The 20,749-nt window shown below is 43.2% G+C and overlaps 1 protein-coding gene across 1 annotated transcript in view; it reads left to right on the plus strand.

The window, feature by feature from the left end:
- The window catches only part of rnf13 (ring finger protein 13), a 43,445-nt gene extending 23,899 nt beyond the window's left edge, over window positions 1-19,546 (plus strand). Inside the window, exons 5-10 of the mRNA XM_018673104.2 lie at window positions 8,340-8,427; window positions 9,385-9,475; window positions 10,243-10,348; window positions 10,832-10,925; window positions 17,663-17,743; window positions 17,935-19,546. Of these exons, the coding sequence (XP_018528620.1) occupies window positions 8,340-8,427; window positions 9,385-9,475; window positions 10,243-10,348; window positions 10,832-10,925; window positions 17,663-17,743; window positions 17,935-18,311 (837 nt within the window). The 3' untranslated portion in view covers window positions 18,312-19,546. The remainder of the gene's footprint in view (window positions 1-8,339; window positions 8,428-9,384; window positions 9,476-10,242; window positions 10,349-10,831; window positions 10,926-17,662; window positions 17,744-17,934) is intronic.
- Window positions 19,547-20,749: the final 1,203 nt, after the last annotated feature.

Consider the following 20,749-nt stretch of genomic DNA (forward strand, 5'->3'; position numbering starts at 1 on the left):
GACCAGTGGCAAGCCCCTCACCGATCTGGTGAGACTGAGTATAACTTGGACCCAGCCCAACGGTCTCGGTTTCAGCCTCTGGTCAGTCTCTGGTTTCTCAGAACAGAGTGGAGGACCTCCAAATTAGGGTAAAGATGGAGAAATGGCAAAAATAGATGTGCTGGTCAGGCCCGGCGGGCATAGTGGATTTACCTGCCTGTTTGGATTTACTATTTTTTGCTCTCTCTCACTGCTAACAGCTGTTAAAATAGATACTTTACAAGTTTGGGCGCTGCCATGGTGACACATAAAACTTCTTAATTCTCTTAGAACTGAGAGACAAGACATTTTACTTGCTGAATCTCAACTCGTGTTTGATCTGCGACACTTGGTTTGATCTGCGTTGTGTGAGAAAGGTGCACTGCGCAGCTCAGACTCATTTACACAAAGCTGAGGTCAAGTCTGCTCTATGCAAATGCAGAAGCAGCGACTGCAACAACAGGCTCCAGGCTGGTCATTTTTACAGCCTGAGCTTCACGGGACAGGAGCGTGGACTAAAAATGGGTAGGAAAAGAGATGAAAGAGGAAAGAGGACCTTGGGTTACAGAAGGGGGGTGGGGGGTGAGAGGAAGTGGAAAAGAGAGGTGTGAAGGAGAAGATGTCAGTGGTTTAAGAGGCGGAGGAGGAGGAGGAGAAGCAGGAAAGACAAGTGGATGTGTTTTAGCTGCAGCACTGCACGAGGAGGCTGTGCTGTGTTGGCAGCAGACACACACACACAGAGTGAAGATGCACTCATTATTGACACACACACACACACACACACACACACACACACAGTGGTGATGCAGCAATAATTAGCGACGCTATCAGCAGTCTCTGTCCACACTCACCACTCTTACAGATCCTGTTATCGGAGGGGAAAGACAGATATGACCCGTGTGTGCAGACATATTTTACATCATAGTAAGTCATTTTTATCATGTCTCCAGGTAGATAGTGCCAGGAAATTATGATCAATCTTTTTATAGAATTTATTTGTATGATGAGTTTTTAACAGATTACGTTCATGAGACACAGCTTTATAATGAAGATTCAAATGAAAGTGTTTGTGCTCTTTTTGGGATCCAAATGGTTAAGTCCAGAAGCAATGAATGAGGCAGCTCCAGGTGGCACCGTTTACACACCTCCAGTCAACTGTGACCAATGCGAGTCAGGTCTTGCACACACAAATACTTGCACACACACCCACACAAACATATGCACAAATATCGATAGTGCAGTGACCTGTAGTGGAAAACTACTTTGAAATACTGTTTTTTTCCTATTCTATTTTTTATTTTTATTTTTTCCTCAGCAGCACCTTCCGTCACATCCATACAGTCCCGCAGCAGCAGCAGCAGCAACAACAGCAACCTTTCTCGCTGAAGGACACGTAAACATTAAAATGCCTCAGTGTACTTAATGCTGGAGTTCAGCAGGTTTGTTTGGACAAAAGGACACACTGGTGGAAAAAAATTCAACTGTGGCAGCAGCTTCGCTTGCATTCCCCTGCCCCCACTGTCTCAGACTCTGAAGTTTGCTTAATCGTAACTCTGAAACAATGAATCGATAAATTGATTAGTTGTTGGACAATAATTTATCAAGGAAAAATATTGAATATTTGTCTCAAACAGAAGGATTTGCTGCTTTTCTCTTCTTTTATGTCACTGCAAATTAAATATCTAAACATTTTAGACTGTTGAGCAAGATGAGCAGTTTTTGGGAGAAATGTGTAAAAATGATTTTCCAGTTTTTTTGCTAGCGTATCTCATCTTTGTGTTAAGTAATGTTAAAATAAGAGCAAAAAAATGTTGTTGACATTTCTAGAAGGCAAATAAGAAAGTATCACTTATGTAACTGTAATACTTAGATCCTGTTTCCAATTTGATTTAATGTAACACCACACAAACACCATGTGATATTTCCATGGGAAGCTACAAAATGACACGCTAAAGCTATTGCTATATTATTATCCTGACAGATATATTGGATACATCACAGTCAGTCTTAATTTGATGCTAATTTATGGCTTTACTGAGGCGCTAGTACTGTATTTTTAACCTCCAGATAAAAAGCCTCTGGAGCTTGTTAATTTCACTCGCAGGGCTCAGAAAAAAAACAACATCCAATTAACTAGAGTCCAGTCTGCCTTTTAAAGATCCGTAATTGGTCAGTTTCATGAACAAATCCACAGTGACTGTGCCGTAGGCCAAGTCAGCACATACCGCAGGGTGCCATGAAGAGAAAACAAGCTTCAGATGCTTATTTTGTTTCCATGTTGTTATGAATCCAAGGCCTGATCGCACAAAAAAGGAAAAATAATGTGGACTTCAGAAAGCAGAAAAAAAAAAACTGAGCTGGAAGTCTCTGGAGCTGAGTCATGCTGTCACATGACAACAAAAGATGTCAAGATGCCCTTGAGAAAGGCACTTAACCTCTAGTTCTTCCAGTGTAGCTGCACAATAGCTGTTCAGCTGCCATGTATAAAAATCTGAAACTTTGACCTTGAATAACAAAGTACAGAGAAACAAAAATGTTGCTCTGTCGACTTTCTTTGGTGAAATGTAAAGGTTAAGAAGTTCATCAAATTGAAAAAAAGAAAGAAAAAAAAAACAGCATCATAATCGAGTTGGGTGCTCAGGGAGAAAAACCAGGATGTTAATGTGTGGCCCCACAGGGATTATAGCAATTAAGTGGTTAATGAAAGCTGTTAAATTGATGTAGAAGACGGTTGCTACAGCTCAGCACAGTGGTCTGCAGATGGTAGAGGAGCAACTCAGAAATCCTCCCATGGTGACGATGCATTATTTGTCCGCATGTTTTGTTTGTATTTTCTAGTCACACAGGCTTTTGCATAATTGATATTTTTATTTCTAGAGGTTCCACATCTCATTTTCTCTTTCCTCCCTCTCTCCTTTTCTGCCTCTCCCTCTCCTGCTTCCTCCCTCTCCTCAGTCTCAGGAATGCATTGAATGTCCTTATCTTTGCCCATGCAAACACAAGGGTGAGCCAGCAGCAGAGGTTGAATTCCTCTGCAGATCCCAGGCAGACCGACAACACAGCACACTGGCATCTAGACAGCCTACAGCCAAAATGGTTCCTTACTTTTACTGTAAAACTGTGGGCCGGTTGTTCTGTTGAGAGTAAATACCCGGCCTGGTGGCAGTACTGTCAGCACCTACATTTGACTATTTAAGCAGTTAAGTAGGTTTTAGGAAGTAAAGCGTGACCTGTAAATGGTTGTTGGTTACAGGACAAATTGACTGGTACACTAATGACCCATGTTAGCCAGAGCCCCAACTGGCCAAATTTGGCTTGAGAGACTTATTACAGTAGTTTTTTTATCGGTAGTATCTGTAGTCAGTCTTCTTAAAAGCACAACCATGTTTCTTAACATTAAGCTCATTGTTACCATGATACCAAAGGTTCCCTGACCTTAACAGCACTTATTTGTAGCTTTTTCCCCCATTTTTACCTCTTCACAGTGAGGAGGTAGACAGGAACCAAGGGAAGAGCCAATGATAGCTTAAATATCATTGGCTATGTACCAGTCTAGAAGAAACATTGCAAATTCAGCATCAAATTTCATTCCTTTACTCACCAAAAGCTGTCTCCAGTGGTGGAAAGCAGCACCAATGTTGACTCTTGCTTTGCTTCTATTTCTATCACTTCTTTTCTTCTGCTGAAACTAGCATGCTAACCAACAAGTCTTGGCCCATCTAGTAATACCACTTTGCGATAGTGAGTCAGTAGTCTGCCCTCAGGCCAACGTAAGAGGATAAAGAAGTGGCGCCACCCAGAGGGCATATTCTAAACTCTTGTCTCGTAAACACAATGATGGCTGAAACTCTTGGTAATCAGCGGTAGCACCTTTAAAATTATGTTGTCTAGTCGATAATCAAATCAGAAAATCCTACTGTGTGTCATTCCAGAGGGCACGGACAAATAACATATTTCGTTCTTGAATTTAGAGGACTTGTTGGTCAAACACAGTGGTGTTTAATTTATCCTACATGGGGCACTAAATAAGCGGGGCTCATCATATGAAAATAATTAATTGCCAGAAGTCATAGACTTGCATTGCAACAGATCACTTTGATTAACAGTAACAGGGCTTTCATGATCACAGGATGAAAAGTTTAATTATATTGCAGTGTATTTACATCATGACTGTAGTGCAACAGCAACACAAATGTCTGAAAGTGAAAGTATCATTGCTGCTGGCTCTGCTGTGGAGGAGGTGTTTTTTTTTTTTTTTAAAAAAAAGGAGCAACTTTAGTGTAGAAGAGCTTTGATGACATTAACCTGAGGGAGAAACAGCAGAGAAGCTACATCATACAACAAAGGCCTCACACGCTGCTATCTAATCTAAAAGTAGTAGACCGCAATGTTATACATGTCAGGATCTGTCTAATTCAGCTCAGGTGACGATGACTGATTGATTGTTACATTGCATGTTTACTTTATAGAAATTAATCAGATTAGTGCAAGCTTTTGAGCTTTTACGAGCTGGAAAAAGTTCAAGCTCAATCTGTCAGAATCAGGTACGGATTTAAGAGGATAAAGAGAACGAAAGGAAACAAACTCCAAGCTAAAGTTAGTTTGGCCATCATCAGCAGGACATGTTGCTATACTGTTATTAGCATCATTAGTACAATTTTCATTCATTAATTAATTAATAGATAACTGAGTCCTTAAAATGCAGAAAAAAAGACTGTGATGCCTCTCCACTCAGTTCACTTTCCTTCTTCATAACACACATCCAGGCGCAGTATTTTGTGTGTGTGTCACTTATCCAGACAGCTTGCCTCTAGACGCACACAGTAGCCATTGATACCTCCACACAATACTCCCTCACAGGCGACCACATGGGATCACAATGCTGTGGCTGCCATACACGCTGCTTCACGTATGCCTGTGTGTAAAATTACAATGACAAGGGACAGACAAAAGACAGAGCTCCTCAGTGTTAGCGTCCATGCAGGCCACAATGCTCATTCACACACACACACACACACAGGTCTAAATGGATTTCCTAGCATCACAGCAGAGTACAACGCTTGTATAAAGCGACCTGGCTGAGCTGTAAGGCTGAAGTACACACACACACACACACACACACACACTTGCACAACTCAACACTGATTTCTCAGGTTAATGAAAGTGACCACCTTCTGTTATTTAACACAGCAGATGACTCTCATATATTCCACAGCGTGACCCAAACTAAACTGTTATCTTTCTCCATTTCTGTTCTTTACGCGGCACCGCCTGCACGTCACAGTCTCACTCTCACTGTCTGGTTTTGGGTCAGGTGTTAATTTACCACAGGAGGGTGGCACATGCTCTGACTAATAACCAACAGCAGCGTTTCCTCAGCGGCTCCAGGTAGCAGCGGTGTAAAGGAACACGATCACTCTTGGATTTTCTTATTTTGTTAAATCTGTGATATTATATCCACAATACCTCAGGCTGCCTCGCCCGCTCCTATTTCAGGAATAATTTTCTACATTTTGCAGAAATGGCGGCTCTAAAAAGAAGGTATTGCCCCAAACTTAAGCTCTAAGGATCGAGGGTGTCGTATGCTGTGATATTGGGCCAGTAGAAATAAAATTGGCTTGACTCGATGGTCATGGGACAAATACATCTGTATGTCCTCACTGGTTTGGGCAAAATACCCACTTGACCCATCCCAAACAGACAGTGGCCATCATCAGTCTGAACAAAATGTCATACTGAGCTGTGAAGTAAAACAATATGGTCATTCCAGACTGAATATGAGGATAATGTTGTTACCCCTAGCTTTGTGTTTTGGGGCAGTTTTCCTCTATTGCTATTAAACTCAGCTGTGTTGTGTTTGAAAGTGTTCTCTGGGTGCTATAACAGACTAAATCCACTACTTCTATATTAAAGGGTTATTGTGTTTTAAATGTGCTTCTCTCTAGTAGTGGTTGTACTATTGTGGCTGATGCAGCAGCACCACTGAACAAATACAGTGCGGATCGCTACTGTTATTTATTTCACTGGATTTTGAGTGACATTTACATGATCTGATGCAAAGTGTTTTTTTCTCCCCCTTCAATTTCAGAGGAAACGTTTACTATCCCAACTTCATCTCCGTCTGTGTAAGAGCACATAATGGTTCATTCCAGGATTATATTGTCACATCCTATTTCCTCCACCACATCTGCTGTGAGCCGTCGACCACAACAATAGGCTATACAGGATACTGTGGAGGCTATACTGTGTCAGAGTCACAAAAACAGCCTCACACATATAAGCTCCATATTACATCAGTTTCCCCCCACATCCATGATGCAGCACACATGACATGACTCTCAGCTGCTGGAAAGTTTCTCTTTTTACTATTACTATTTTACTTTTTTTAAAAAACATTTCCAGCAAGTTGTAAAAAAGTGTAACTTGCTATGAAATTGTAGGTTTGATTGAAAATAGAACATTTGGAAACCTCTGCAGCAGTCCTCAAAATTTCACATCACTTGAGCCACATGCACAAAGAAACATCATATTTATTCAAATCGCCATTTTTCTGTTTATTCATTTCTGATGCAGATTACTGTTGTACTGCAATACAATCACTTTTATAACTCAACTTTATATTTCTGGGCCCAAATGACAGAGACTTTATAACACGAGTTAGTGAATATCCTCTGCCAGTGTTTGTCTCAAATAATTGAGCTTCAGCCCAGATGTTGAAAAACCGCACCCTGCTGGATTATAAGAGATCAAATATATAGATGCTGTTGGATTTAGAAAGAATCCGTCCTACGCAGACTCAGGTGTACACACACACACACACACACACACACACTATAAATAGGTTACATTAAGGACACTGTAGCATGTGTTTTTATGCAACAATAAGAGGCTTAACTTTTGGGAGGGACACGTCAGTGATTCATGAGAGTGTTGAAATGATGGTATGTTTATGACAGTTAATGCACTTAACACACACACAGGCAGGCATTGACATGAACACGACTACACTATACCTTTTCCCATAACTGAATTGTGAATATCGTCTCAGCCAGTCTAGGTCATAAAAAGACAACAAGGCTTTTAAACTTGAATCACATCAGTTTAAAATATGGAAACATATCTATGTTGACTGAGTTGTAATATTGGAGATTGTGATGAATAATGCAATAATTTTGTTTGTTTGAGATTAGTCATTAGGATTTAAACAATAAACTTTTGTGATTTTGTTTTGGCTGTTTTCAGTCAGTCTGATATTTTCTACATTTTGGTGGAGAGGGTTTGAATTTGCTTTGCAGGCTGTGCCTTTAATTATTCTTAGCTGATAGTTACAACTTGTGAAGTGTTTTGTTTCAGAGCACACAGAAGGGCCTTTGCAGGGATCAAATTAAAAACCTGTGACCTTTTGTCGAATAAAATAAGACAAACAAGAGCAGGTGCCTGGAGATAAAGTCATTTAAGTCAGAATGTGACATGTTTTTTTATTCCAATCATTGGGAGTCAAACTGGTGTGCAGACTTTCAGCATCGGTCATACTTTCCAATAATAGAACAGCCTTTCCAACCTTTACCCCGCTCTGCTACTAAACTTGCAGCCTTCCTCCTCGTAGCCCCAGTTTTCCCTTTGCTTTATTGAGCGTTTCCTGTTTTCCTGATCTCCAGTTACGGCTCAGTCGGCTCAGATGAGCAGTCAGTGTTTATCGTGGAGAGGCGAGCTGTCTGGGCATTTAATGCAAGCGTCTTGTCTCTTGCAAACACTTTCTGGGCAACAGACCGTAAACATGTTGTTGCACGCTACTGTGGAGCCACAGTGTTGCTGTTACCTGTTATGTCTGCTGTCCTGTTCGACTGCTATTGTCATAAAGATGCTGACAAACAAAATTCTGAATCATTTATTGCCCTGATGAGGATTCAGTTTGTAATGCCAGATCATAAATTAGTTCATATCAGCAGTAGATAGTGTCTGTAAACTGGAAGTGATATATTGTTAGCAAGTAGATTGTACCTGGAAAATTGTACATGCTTTGGCTCGGTGAGCTAAAAGCCTCTGAGTAGAATCAGAGAAAGCTTTCCCACCAAACCACACTGCTTTCTATTTCTATGTCATCCCTAATGTGGTTTGATGCTGCTTTCTCACATAGTGGAAATGAGATTTGGTCAATTTATCTGACACACAACCCCTGTTGTCACACATACTCCTCTCACTCAGGGCTGTTTTTAGTCTTTTAGTAGTGGCTGACGTCAGCCCTACCGAAAACTGCCAGGTGTTTGCACCAAAGTGGATCTATTGAACAATGAAGACATCAATGTTTTGTCTCCTCTCAGGTCCTCAACGCCCAGAAAGCGGGGTACAAGGCAGCCATTGTTCACAATGTGGACTCCGATGACTTAATCAGCATGGGATCCAATGATCGTAAGTTACGACCTCCTCCTCCTCCTCCTCCTCCTCTGTACGCCAACGTAGAAGCATTTAGCATTTCACACAGCTGCCTGTTCGTGCATCTCTTTGTCGACAGAGGATGCAGTTTTGTTTTTCTCTTTATCCGCGAGCCTGGGGGAAAAACAAGGCAGTCTTACAGTCAGAAGCCCATTTAAAGTCTCGAGATGTACTCGACAAAGGATGCGATGCCCCGCAGCACTGGAGCACTCCCTGCCTATGAATTCATATTGGCCCCTGAATCTAGCCCAGTTTTGTGACAGGAGAGTGTCTGGGGTTTTCTCTCACTTTAGGACTTGTCTACTATGTCGGCCCCCTTTTCTCACAGCTGCATAGGTATAAATTATCCAGGAGGCTTCTTGACCTGATTCAGTGTTTTGAAAAGGAGTAAATCTCACAAACACAAAATGTTTCATACAGTTGGTTGTGCCAGTTGTCGAGAGAGTTCATCCTGTCATTTAAGATGTTTTTTATGCTTCAACTTCAGTGTTCGTTGGATGATCAAACAGCATCTGAACCTTCCTGCCCGCTCACTTTTTCAGTGTCTGAATCAGCAGGCCTAAATGATAACCTGCAAATATTAGCATTTAAGTATCTGGAACCAGTGAGTTTGGGGCATTTTTGCTTTAAAAAAAACGACAGAACAAATTAATTGATCACCAAAAAAAATTGCTGACTAATTTTCTAAAATCTCCAAAAGAACAAAAGCTGAACTGAGCAAACTCTATCACTTCATCAAGACTGTTAAATGTGGTTGAAACCTCTAGATAAAAAGTTAGTAAGTCCTATTTTCTTTTTTCTCTGATAACAGTAGATTCATTTTTCATGCCGGGTTGAAACGATATGTTCCAGGATCGTTCACTGGAGTTGAGCATTGACATTCAGTCACATAATATTCTGTATTAATATTTTTTTTCTTGTTCCCCTTTCCAGTGGATGTTATGAAGCAGATCGATATTCCCTCTGTGTTTGTGAGCGAGGAGACTGCCAACTCTCTGAAGGAGGACTACACGTATGACAAGGGGTAAGTCTAAACCCAAATCTCAATTTTCTGCCCATCAGTATAAATAGAACCAGTTTTCTGTTCGGCTCTCGTGAAGAGACGGCTGCTTTTATTCAGCTGGCTCACTCAGAGCTGTCCAGCTATGAGTTTAATCTAATATTATTGTATTGAAATGCCTGCAGCGTGCACTGTAATATATCAGAGGCAGAGGATTTGTCTTCTCATGTGTTGTCACCGCTGCTGAGGTGATAATCTGGTAATGAAATGTCTCATCCTGTCAGAAGAGCCCAGAGAGTTGCAGCATTTAAGTCCCATTTCTCCACTTTTAAATTATATTGTGTGTGTGTGTGTGTGTGGTGCCAGAAACCATCCAAATGCACGAGTGTTATCCCCAAGTCTTTTGCAGTCAGAGGAATGAACACCAAACATGGTATTGGCAGAGTTTTGTCAGTGTGGACCAAAGTAGCTGTTACAGATTCGACTGGAGCAGAGATATGCTGTAGACGGAGTTCTGCAAAAAAGAAGTAGAGCCCCGTTAATTAATAGTAAAATGTCATTCTGCTGATAGAAGAACCTTTATGTGACTGTCACGCTGCAGCTTTTTAAACCGAACAACACCAATATGAATATCTTAAATGTGGCAGCCGACAACAATGAGCTGCTGCGAAATGCTGCTGTAATTCAGCCTCCGTGTAGGTCGCTGTCACTCAGTGGCTTTGTAATATCTGCCAAAGGTTAATGTTAATGATCTTCTCCTCACCTGACAGTGGCTCTGCTCGTTTTTCTAGGGGACACGTGGTCCTCATGCCAGACTTCAGCCTGCCACTGGAATACTACCTGATCCCCTTCCTCATCATCGTGGGAATCTGCCTCATCCTCATTGTTGTTTTCATGGTAAGTACATTTAAGACAAAGCTTGGTTCCCCCTTTGAGGAAAGCAGACAGCAATTTTATTTTACTTTAACATAGACGTGTACATTTGATAATTGAGGAGTAAGGTAAAAATGTGTGGTATTTTTAAAGGATGTTTGCCTCCTCAGAACTTGTAATGCTGCCAACTGCTTACTTAAATATTGCTACTTAATTACATCAGAAACAGTATATTTTGAATCCAGACTGGTTCTTTGTCAGGTACCAGAGTCCAGCCTGCATTTTTAAAGTAGTATTTCAGTGTCAGGTTGAAGTCTGTCGTCCAATTTGGGCTCAAAACGTTGCTCTTGTCCTGATGTAACACTGTTGCGTGGGAGACAGATATCACAGTTACAGTGTTTTTGGACTCAGCACCTGGACAAGAAAGATATGTGTTTTGTGTACTGATTTTTTTTGTGTAGGAAGTTTGACAGTTTTCTCTCCCTTTTTTTTTTTTGCCGTGACCAGATTACCAAGTTTGTCCAGGATCGACACAGAGCTCGGAGGAGCCGCCTGCGCAAAGATCAGCTAAAGAAGCTTCCAATTCACAAGTTCAAGAAAGGTAGGGACGCAATCTAAAACACTTCAGTTTGTGGTGACGGTTTTGTTGAAATTGTAGTCATGTATAGTCAGGAACAATTTCATGCAGGGGGCTATTTAGTAATTCAGAGTTACAATATTTACTATATACTGATGGGTTTAAGAGGTAAAGCTAGTCACGTGCACATCTGCAAAATCTTGGTGGAACAGTTTCCGGATGACAAAACATAAACTAGTACCCAATGGAGAAGGACCTGCTCTGAGTCCTTGACTCAGAGCTCCCTTAACTTTTTATTGGTGAAGTTTTGACACAATAAAACTCTTCCTCAGGCAGAAAAACAAAACCATGGCTCATAAAAACTTCAAAAATCTCTGCTTTACCAGGATCGACCAACCTCCTTGAAACAACAGGTCAAACATCGTGTCTGTCAGCCTGGTCTTTTTTACTCTGACCTTTGACCCCAGAGGCTGTGGAGATGTTACTCTGTCCGCGTGCCGTGTTGCTGTTTCTCACATGATTCAGCCCAGAAGAGATGTGTCATCGGGGCCCATTACGACACATCATTCCTGCCCTCGAGCTCTGCACCTTGGAGCTAATCGGATTAATAAAGACTTGATTTTTTTCCACAAAGCCCACTGTGGCAGATTAGAGCTCCTCTCTGCTGAGACTGGACACATGACTGATGGCTAGGAATGTACTCTCTGTTATGCCAGAGGGTTGAAAGTTAAGTGTGTTTTGGTTTTTTATCTCAAACCTGTTGAACAGATGTACAGTAGGTCCCCCCCCCTCTATTTCGGTACCAGGGTCAGACTGGCTGTGGCATTGTTTTGCCATGCAAATCCTGCTATGGTCTGTGTATTTAGAGGCTTTTTTGTGTCTGCTGTGTTTCCTCCGGCAGCTGTATTTTGCAGACTGGAAAGCCCCTGACTACGATCAGCTGTGCAGAGGGAAACACCGGGGAGCTTTATAGACTATGGGTGGTGCATAATAAGTAGCCCCCTCGCAAAGCTGCTAATTGAGGGGGTTATGAGCGGAGCTGCTCCTCCCGGCCCAGCAGTAACAGATGCAGCTAAAAGCGGCGCGCGGCGCTCGGATAGCTGTTTTTGTCACGTCAGGCTCTGTGGTTTGTGCGCTCTGGTGGCTTGTGTCTGCGAGCAGCAGCGCCCACTCTGACTCAGGGTTTCCACCAGGCACCGCTGCAGTCGACCTTGGCCTCTGCCGGGAGTTCAAATGTCCAGGAAACGGCCTCAGGGGCGGCGTCTGCGCTCCTGTCAGCTGAGTCAGAGCGTTTGGTGAAACTGGAATGGGACACCAAATCTCTACCTAATCACCTTTTAAGCCCTGTGCTCTGAAGCAATGCTAGCTTGGCAAGGAACCAAATACCCTGGTTTGAGCATGGGAGGGTGGTAACAGGAGAGCCTGAGATCAGTGGGACAGTGGCTCTGTTGGGGGTTTATTGTTAGAGAGCGTGTACTCCAGGTAAGAGTAAGACCTCTAATAAGAGAGACAGCTTTTGTTGCTATTTTTGTTTCATCAATTTAGTGTCATAGAAATTATATTAATAACTGGACACCACCAAAAAATATTGGTTTTAACTAATTAACCATGGATTCAGTCGCTAGGAGATCAAAAGAGATGCTTTGTTTTTTATGCTAGAAGTTTATCTGCAGTCATTTAAAGGGGATGTACGCGATTTTACACATCAAAGCCTGTCTCCGGAGAGAGCTACGCAAAACCTGATGAATTGCTTCAAGTGATGTCATTTGAGTCAGTACCGGGTCTTAAGAAGATAAGTTTGTAAATGAAAAAAAGCTAGAGGTGAGAAGCTGGCTTTGCTGGCTTGAGGCTACATTAGTCGGAACTAACATATCACACCTGAATGTCTGACTGAATTGTCAGTGGTCGAGTTGCATTGTGGGTAATGTAGTTTTTGAGAAGAAGAAAAAAGATGATATTTCTTATTCTGCTGCATTCATTTTGTTAACTTAAAAAAAGGGTTCATTGTGAGTCCAACAACATTAAAGTAGTGTAATGGTAAATCAGTGAAGTTGTATTTAAAGATAAATCATTGGCAAAATCTGCTCCTGTTCAATGAAACATTGACCAGTGTGGCTATGCATCAACAGACTTACTGTACATTTCTATGCACAGGGACAGTGACAAGCTAGAATCACAGAGCTCATCAGACATTGTCATTGGTCATTGTTTACAGTATGCTGACTGTGACACCCCCCCCACCCCACCCAAAATCCCCACGTTGTGACACATAAGGAATTTTTAGCTGTAGCATTGCGATGGGGACAGTTCAGTGCCACATGTCATACTTGCTGCTGTTCCAGTTCCCATCCCAACAAGTTTTTTGGGAAGCGTGCCTGAACTTGGGGTTCATCAGTTTGCTGCTGGTGTGTGTGTGTGCGTGTGCATGTGCAGCACAGAGTGGGAATGATGCCTAATGGCGCCCTTGGCCTCTGCTACAGCGGATAATGCTGAGCTTGGACTCTGGGGGCTTTGAGCAGATGCAGCCATAGTGAACGGGAACACTGTGATGCTGTGCTGGTGTTGATTTTAAAGCTGCAATCTGTAACCTTCCACATGTTCAAAGTCTACAACAAAATCATCACAGAGTATCTGATGCGGTGTTTATGACATATAAATTTGTGGCAGCTGAAAATGCAGAGTGTGCTGCAAAGCTATTTTGCAAATGTCCGAAGCTGCAGTTCCAACAATGGCCACTGCCTTCAAGAATTGTCCTGAAGTTTCTGAAAAAACGCCCGACTTCCGCCTTAAAACACAAAGTCAGTACTTTTCGTCTTTGGCATTGTGGTCTCAGTACCTCAGTTCACCTCTTGTGTGTAACCAAATATTTAGTTTTCTGGCCAACCTGGCAGTGACGCCCAAATCCAGGCATCAGAACGTCCCTTTTGAAAACTGTAGGTGGCATTACAGGGGGCCACACCTGTGGTTGTAATGCATCTGTGCTGTATTAGCGTGAATCAGAGGCCCCAGAGAGTTTATAAATGCAACATGGTGCGATGTCTTGATGTTAACCAACTGATCAGCCACAGCCTCAGCTGCTGCTGTGCTGGCAGGATGCTTTTCTGCTGATGAGTGCATCTGCCCACACCATCTACCTTCTCTGACCGAGGAGCTGAGCCCAGAAAAATCGAGACATCTACTGTTTCCCATCCACTCTGCAAACTCTTTGATAGAATTGCTTCTATTGAGTTGTTTTTTCACATTTTTTCTCATTTCATTTCTTGCTGCTGCTGCTGCGGTTAATATTTTATCAGTATTTCACTGGCCACCTGACAGTTCTGGGATAGGTCCGGGCCAGAGATGGTGATGTTAGGCACTGGATAACGTCAGACTTGCATGTATGGAAATGGGAGTCCACAGGCTGAATTGAATAGTAGACAACACAAAGGGAGCCTGTATGAATGGTGCACAATGCCTTAATGAAAACCACGGTACCCATGTAATTGGCGCACAATACCAGTCTGAGCTGCAGCATGCAACATAAGATCTGTGTCAATGTACAGGATTATGTAATAGCAGCTGCCACAGCTGTCAGCGTACAGCGCCGCTCTGCCATTAACTTGACTTACGCTCTGGTTTTATTGCAGAGCCTTGCGTCATCCCCACTTAGGCGGTAAGCCCTGACGTTTGACATTGAATTTTTGCCCTCGGGGGGGGGGGGTTTGCCAGAAACCGGCGTCTAGCAGGCTTTGGAAATTGTAAATGCGCACACACACACACACACACATTACACATACAGAGTGAACTGAGGGAACGAGGAGGATTGTTTTCGACCTTTCGTTTAGACTGAGAGAGGCTGGACTCTCCCTCTGACCCTTGACCTCCAGTCTGATCCCTCCCTGCGTATGATGAGTCACTCCACCACCCTCCCTCCTCTTTCCTTCTCTCGGCTTTCTGCTTCCAAACCGTAGGCAGGGGGCTCACACACACACACACACACAGTCACACAAACACACACACTGAACAGAGCAGCTGCAGTGTCTCAGCCGTCGGTGTGTGAGGCATGTTGATGTCAGTACAGAGGAGCTCTCTCTGTCTCGTAGTTCACCGGCCTCACTGCCAGTTGCCCTCGTCTGATTGGCTCAAGCGGCGACTAAACTGTGCAGAAGCATTTCTTTTTTTTTTTCTTCTTTTACTCAGTTTTTCTGTCACCCTCTCTTTTCATTCGCTTGCTCGCTCTCGCTCTGCTACACACACTCACTGCTCATCTGAAGTTCAGTAGGACAGCGTGGTTCCTCTGAGAGGCAGGAATGCTGCTGGCAGGCCGGCTGATTAATGAAAAATAGAGGGGAGAAGAGCTGCACTGGCTCGTGAGTCCCTTTTTAAAATGTGCTACTGGCCCCAAGACGTAAATGTAAGGGAATTCCCTGCATCTGGAAAATTCACACACTACCAAAACTTTGAAAATTATATTTTACCAGCCAAACTTCAAAGCTGACTCAACCCAAAACACACACACAGCACACGATGTGAAGACTGGAGAGACGACGGTTAAACAGCCTTCATAATAAAAACTCAGCAAGAGCACATGAAAACCATTTTATTTCCCTTTTTAGCTCCTGCTGTTTTCGATGCATGCACTGTACCAGCAAGACTCACGAAACTGAATCTGAGCTCACATGTGCAGGTCACAGTAATGGCATTACTAAGCCGATCTCTGGTCGGAGCTTCTAGAAATGAGGAGTGAGTAATGTCCACAGCAGGGCCTTTGATCAGCAGGGGTTGGGTAATTTGTTCCGTGACAAGGGAAGACCGGACCAGACTGTGAATTATGCTCTGCTGCGGGAACGCTGTGCTTCTCACCAGACGCTGGAGTCTTTGATTTGTTTGGAGGCATTAGTTTTGTTTTTTAATTAAAAAAAAAAAAAGATTTTTGAAAGCTGTCAGAAGCATTGGTCGCCTGGTTTCAGTGAAAGGACATTTGTCTGGGTGATGTTGGTGCAGAGTGGCTACTTGCATTGTGTAACTGACTAAACAACATGACCTAGTCTAAGATATATAACACTTAAGAATCTTATACATACAGGTCACATTAAATGAAACATGTTTAAAAATAACCGGGGGAAAAAGGCAACAAAAAGTTTTTGCTTCTTATTTATTTAAACTTATATTAGACAGGTTGTAAACAAGTAAAGAGTTCAGTGTATGGAAATCACTTTATTTTGAGAGAGGCCACTCAGAATATCTGTTACTGTCAAGAAATCAGACGTACGATCACAGTGGATGATTTGGGTATTATTTCTACTTTTTGCCTTTGTTTTCTTCTTCAGATAAGTTTTGCTAACCTGGGAGTTTGCTTATAACTTGAATAATTGTCTGACTGTCCGTGTTTCCCATCCTGTTTACTTTTGCTGCGTCACAGCGTCAATAACACCGGAAGGAATGGCGACCAAAACCACATAAATATGGCCCAATTTATAAAACACCAGACTTGCCCTTTATTAAGTCTTCTTGTGTTATTTGTATGTAAATACTTCAAGTGATACCCAGCCCTGTTCATTATCTCCCCAGAGCTGAGTCTTTGAGTTCAGGAAGCCACTGGACCTTCTCTCTGTGCTTCACTCAGAATAGCTCAGTTAAGTGCCACAGTTCAGCATTTCCTGAGTGTACACTGGATCCACGCCTGCATAAACGTTCCCTCTCCCTCACCCCGACTGTCCGACACCGGCCCCGAGAGAGTGAGGAAGAAGGGAAAAAGATGGAGGCCGCTCTGGAATAATGTCAAAAGAAAAAGGAAGAAGAGAGAGATGGGGATGATAAATTTGGTGATGTTTGGGAGAGGGATGGAGGAAAAAAAACAGAACTGAAAGCATGAAGAGGAAGAGTGAGCAGAGTTGAAAAATGTTACAGTGAGTTTTAAGTTGCTGACGCTGAAAGAGAAAAGGAAGAGGAGGAGGAGGAGGTGGAGGACGGGGAGGGGGAGAGGGATGGGGGAGGCTGTGGTCGATGTGACTCCCCATCCTTATACGGTCACATGCAGCCCTGGCACGGACACAGAGAGAGCCCGGTCAGGGGAAAACATGCTCATTTAGAGCTTACATAAACACACCGGCCCACAGCCCTGCCTCGCCTCCCCTCCCCTCCCAGCCCTCCTCCCTCCTCCCAGCCCAGGACTGGGAAGAGGAAGGGAAGGAAAAGGAGAAGAACTCTGTGGAATTTGAAAGGGAGCGCGTCAATGCATTCCTGAGCCTTTTCGTCCGAATGAGAGAGAGAGAGAGAGAGAGAGAGAGACACTCTGCGCCTTCCCGTAACGTCAGGAAATGCAGCGCTGGCAGTTTAGCTCCTCGGATAGATGGGTGGGTGGGAGGGTGGGTATTTCTGGGACATAACTTTATTTGGAAAAGTCACAGTAACCGTTCACGAAAATCAGACACGCGAGGCAACCCGAGTTCCTAATTGCCTGACACGTCACCTGACGTCAGTGACCTTCAGGAAAACACAAAAACAACCAATTAATCTTCTGTGCATTAGCAACAACCTGTGCGCGCACACTGAAACTGTGCCCTCATTTAGTGCATTATTTCTCCATATCTGCATGGGTCATGGTGGATTATCTCACTACAACTGTGGTCCAGCTATGAATACCACTTTCTAGGTGGTGAGTCGGCTTTGTCAGAGCCGTACGGTTATTTGACAATAACACACTTCCGCTGCCTAGGAAGGAATGAGTGCATTAATGCTCAGTAAAGCACTTTGTGACACCTGTGTTCTCTCCTACCCAGGGGACAGCTACGATGTGTGCGCCATCTGCCTGGATGAATATGAAGAAGGAGACAAACTCCGAGTCCTGCCATGTTCTCATGGTGAGTCCAACACCTCTGCAGCGCACATGACCCATAAATCAGACTCCTACTTAGGTTCTGACACATCAAGACAAAGAACCACAAGGGACACTTCGTTTCTTGTAGATGACAAATCTCCACCTCATTGATTGAGCTCTGGGTTTGAATGCATTTGAATTTGAAGAGTAACCTCTCCTTGTTGTTGTCCTCAGCCTACCACAGTAAGTGCGTGGACCCCTGGCTGACCAAAACCAAGAAGACGTGTCCGGTGTGCAAGCAGAAGGTGGTGCCCTCGCAGGGCGACTCCGACTCCGACTCGGAGGAAGGCGAGAGCGGGCCCGACGAGAACGAGGAGGTGTCGGAGAGCACCCCGCTGCTGCGCTCCCTGGCCTCCACCAGCGCCCACTCCTTCGGAACCATGTCGGGGGCGTCACGCTCCGAGCAGGACCAGGAGTCCTCCGAGTACGAGGACGACGAGCTGGACAGCAGCGACAGCGAGGAGGAGGTCACCGTGGAGACCGTGGTGGTGCAGATGCAGCAGCCCTGCTCCGAGAGTCGCGACCACGAGCACGACCTGCCCCGGGCTTGACTGATTGGTCGCTAAACACCTTCCCTCCCCTCGTGCCCACCACCCTTCCTCCCTGCAAACCCCCCTCACCCCACCCCACCACCACCCTCCCCCAACCTCGCAGCTGCAGAGACTTTTGCTGGGGGCACGAAACAGATTCATCACCCGAGTTCTTCTGTCACCGCTTAAAATACATTGTAATGTATCCTCCCTACAAGTTCAAATACAAATCTTAAATTTTATTTTTAACATGATTGTGGACGAAGCGCTGATTCCCGCGCGTGCGACAGGAAGTCAGCGAGCATATCTTAAGGGCTGCTTGACAGACTTGACAGGACTGATGACACTGATGTACAGTAGACTGTCATACTGTACTCTGTTTAGTCATAAAAAGATGTTTTGACACGTTTTTTCTGGTTTAGTCACAAGTGGGAGAGTCACAATCATGTTCGACAGGAAGTTCAGTAAAAGTACTGTGTGTATATAAAACGTATAGATCACAATAAGTTACATCTTTACCTTTGATTATCTCTTATACTGTAAGTTTCAGATGACTGGGAAGGTTCATTATTGTACATACATGTCCATGCTAAACTGACACACCCTTAAGCGCTATGCAGCATCTTTTTTTTTTTGTAAAACTAAACTAACATTCAGCAAAGTATAGAGACATTTAAAGCCACAGCAATATGGTTTTGCCAATTTATTTCCAGCGTGATAATATGAAGGAGCCTTGCCAGCTCCTGTCTGTTTTGTGCCACGGTTTTTAACTGTTTTGGTGATTTCACATTTAAAGAGAGACTGAGGCCAAACCAGATCGAGAGAGACGCGTTCAAGTGTAAAGGCTGCGCCCTCCACGAGATGTCACGTCACGTTCGTTGTGGGTTACACCGGTTCAAAGTGTGAAGATACACTTGGGAGTGAAAACTGTGTCGCTGTGACGCTGCCTGGGGTAAATTTCCTCCGGCTGCTCCAGACCCATCTCTTCATTTAACACAAGCAGTTATTGGTTGATAGGCCTTGTAATACACATTTAACTGACCTTATCTCATTTTAATACTGTTTATAGTAAATACTCTAACGTGTTTTTTTTTTTTTTATAACATGGCTTGATTTTTTTTGTTTTGTTGACAGATCCTGTTGCCTTTTTCAGTTGATGTATTTTGTCTCGTCAGTGTTTTTCCTGCTCATGTATGTCTGTTCTCAATATGAATTCACTTCAATAAAATGAAAACGACACTTAACAAGGAAACTTTTTTCCGCTCCTCAGTGATTTTCTCTAATTTCATAACACAGAAAAACATCCAGCTTCCATCTTCCTGCTATTTCAGGCTTGTTTGCACATAAATGCTTAACAGCTACAACGTGCTCAACTGGAGTTTTGTGGAACAGTGGAAACACAGAGCTTCCAGTAAACTAAATAGTCCAGTGACCTTATTATCTGATACAACTCGGCCTGTTTCAGTCTGACAGGGGCTCATTAACCAAGAGGAAACTATGGGACCTCTACACTCTTTGTCAAACATCCCTAATTTCCCAGATAAAGAATTTAATTTTACCTCTACACACAAGATGAGGGTTTTCCAGGGTGGAACAGGGCGCAGTGAGCCAGTGTTGGACTGTAATTAAGTACAATGTCTATCATAACTTTTGTTTTTCGCCTTTCCCGTTAATCGTTTGTTGACCCCAAAGGTTTATCTTGTGGCCCCTTGGGAGGGGCCCGACCCCTGTATTGGGAATCACTGGAGTAAACCAGCAAGTATATGTAAACCAAGTATATGTGAAGTAGCTACAATAATAAAATGCTGCTTCTCAGATCAGTGCATCAGTAATGATGTAATTTATTACATAATATAACCCTCACAGAACAATTACTTTCACTGCTTTAAGTACATTTAGCTGTAATACTTCTGCACTTTTACTTGGTAGTCAATTTTAAATGCAGGACTTAGACTTGGAGTACTTTTACACTGTGGTATTGGTACTTAAGTAATTGTTCTGGATACTTCTTCCACCACTGTCAATCAGCAGAAAGTTTGCCTTACTTTAATGGTGGCTTAAATAGTTTCAAATCTCCATCTGCTGATGAAGATCATGTGTTTTGATCAGAAGCTCCCATAGTGCTACTAAATGGACATCGATGCGTCTTATCACCAGCTGATTTTAAGGCCAAGAATGAACTCAGGACCTCAGGCTATACACTCAAAGTGCTCAAAAATTGGAATTTGAGATTGTTTTTTTCCTGTTATTTAGCCGACACTCGTTGATATAAACAGGGTGGAAAACATAATAGGAACACCTGTCAGCAATACAATTCAACAGCCTCCAAAATGTACACATAATTGAATCAACACCTCTTCATGAGGGCAGGATTCACTGAAGGGCTGTTGGATTAGACTGCATTAGTTTTAGCTGGGTGTAATAAACTGCCAACTGGGTGTAATCGTAAGCTTCAAAGC

This window comes from Lates calcarifer, linkage group LG17 (assembly GCF_001640805.2).
Source record: "Lates calcarifer isolate ASB-BC8 linkage group LG17, TLL_Latcal_v3, whole genome shotgun sequence".
NCBI classification, from domain to species: Eukaryota; Metazoa; Chordata; class Actinopteri; family Centropomidae; genus Lates; species Lates calcarifer.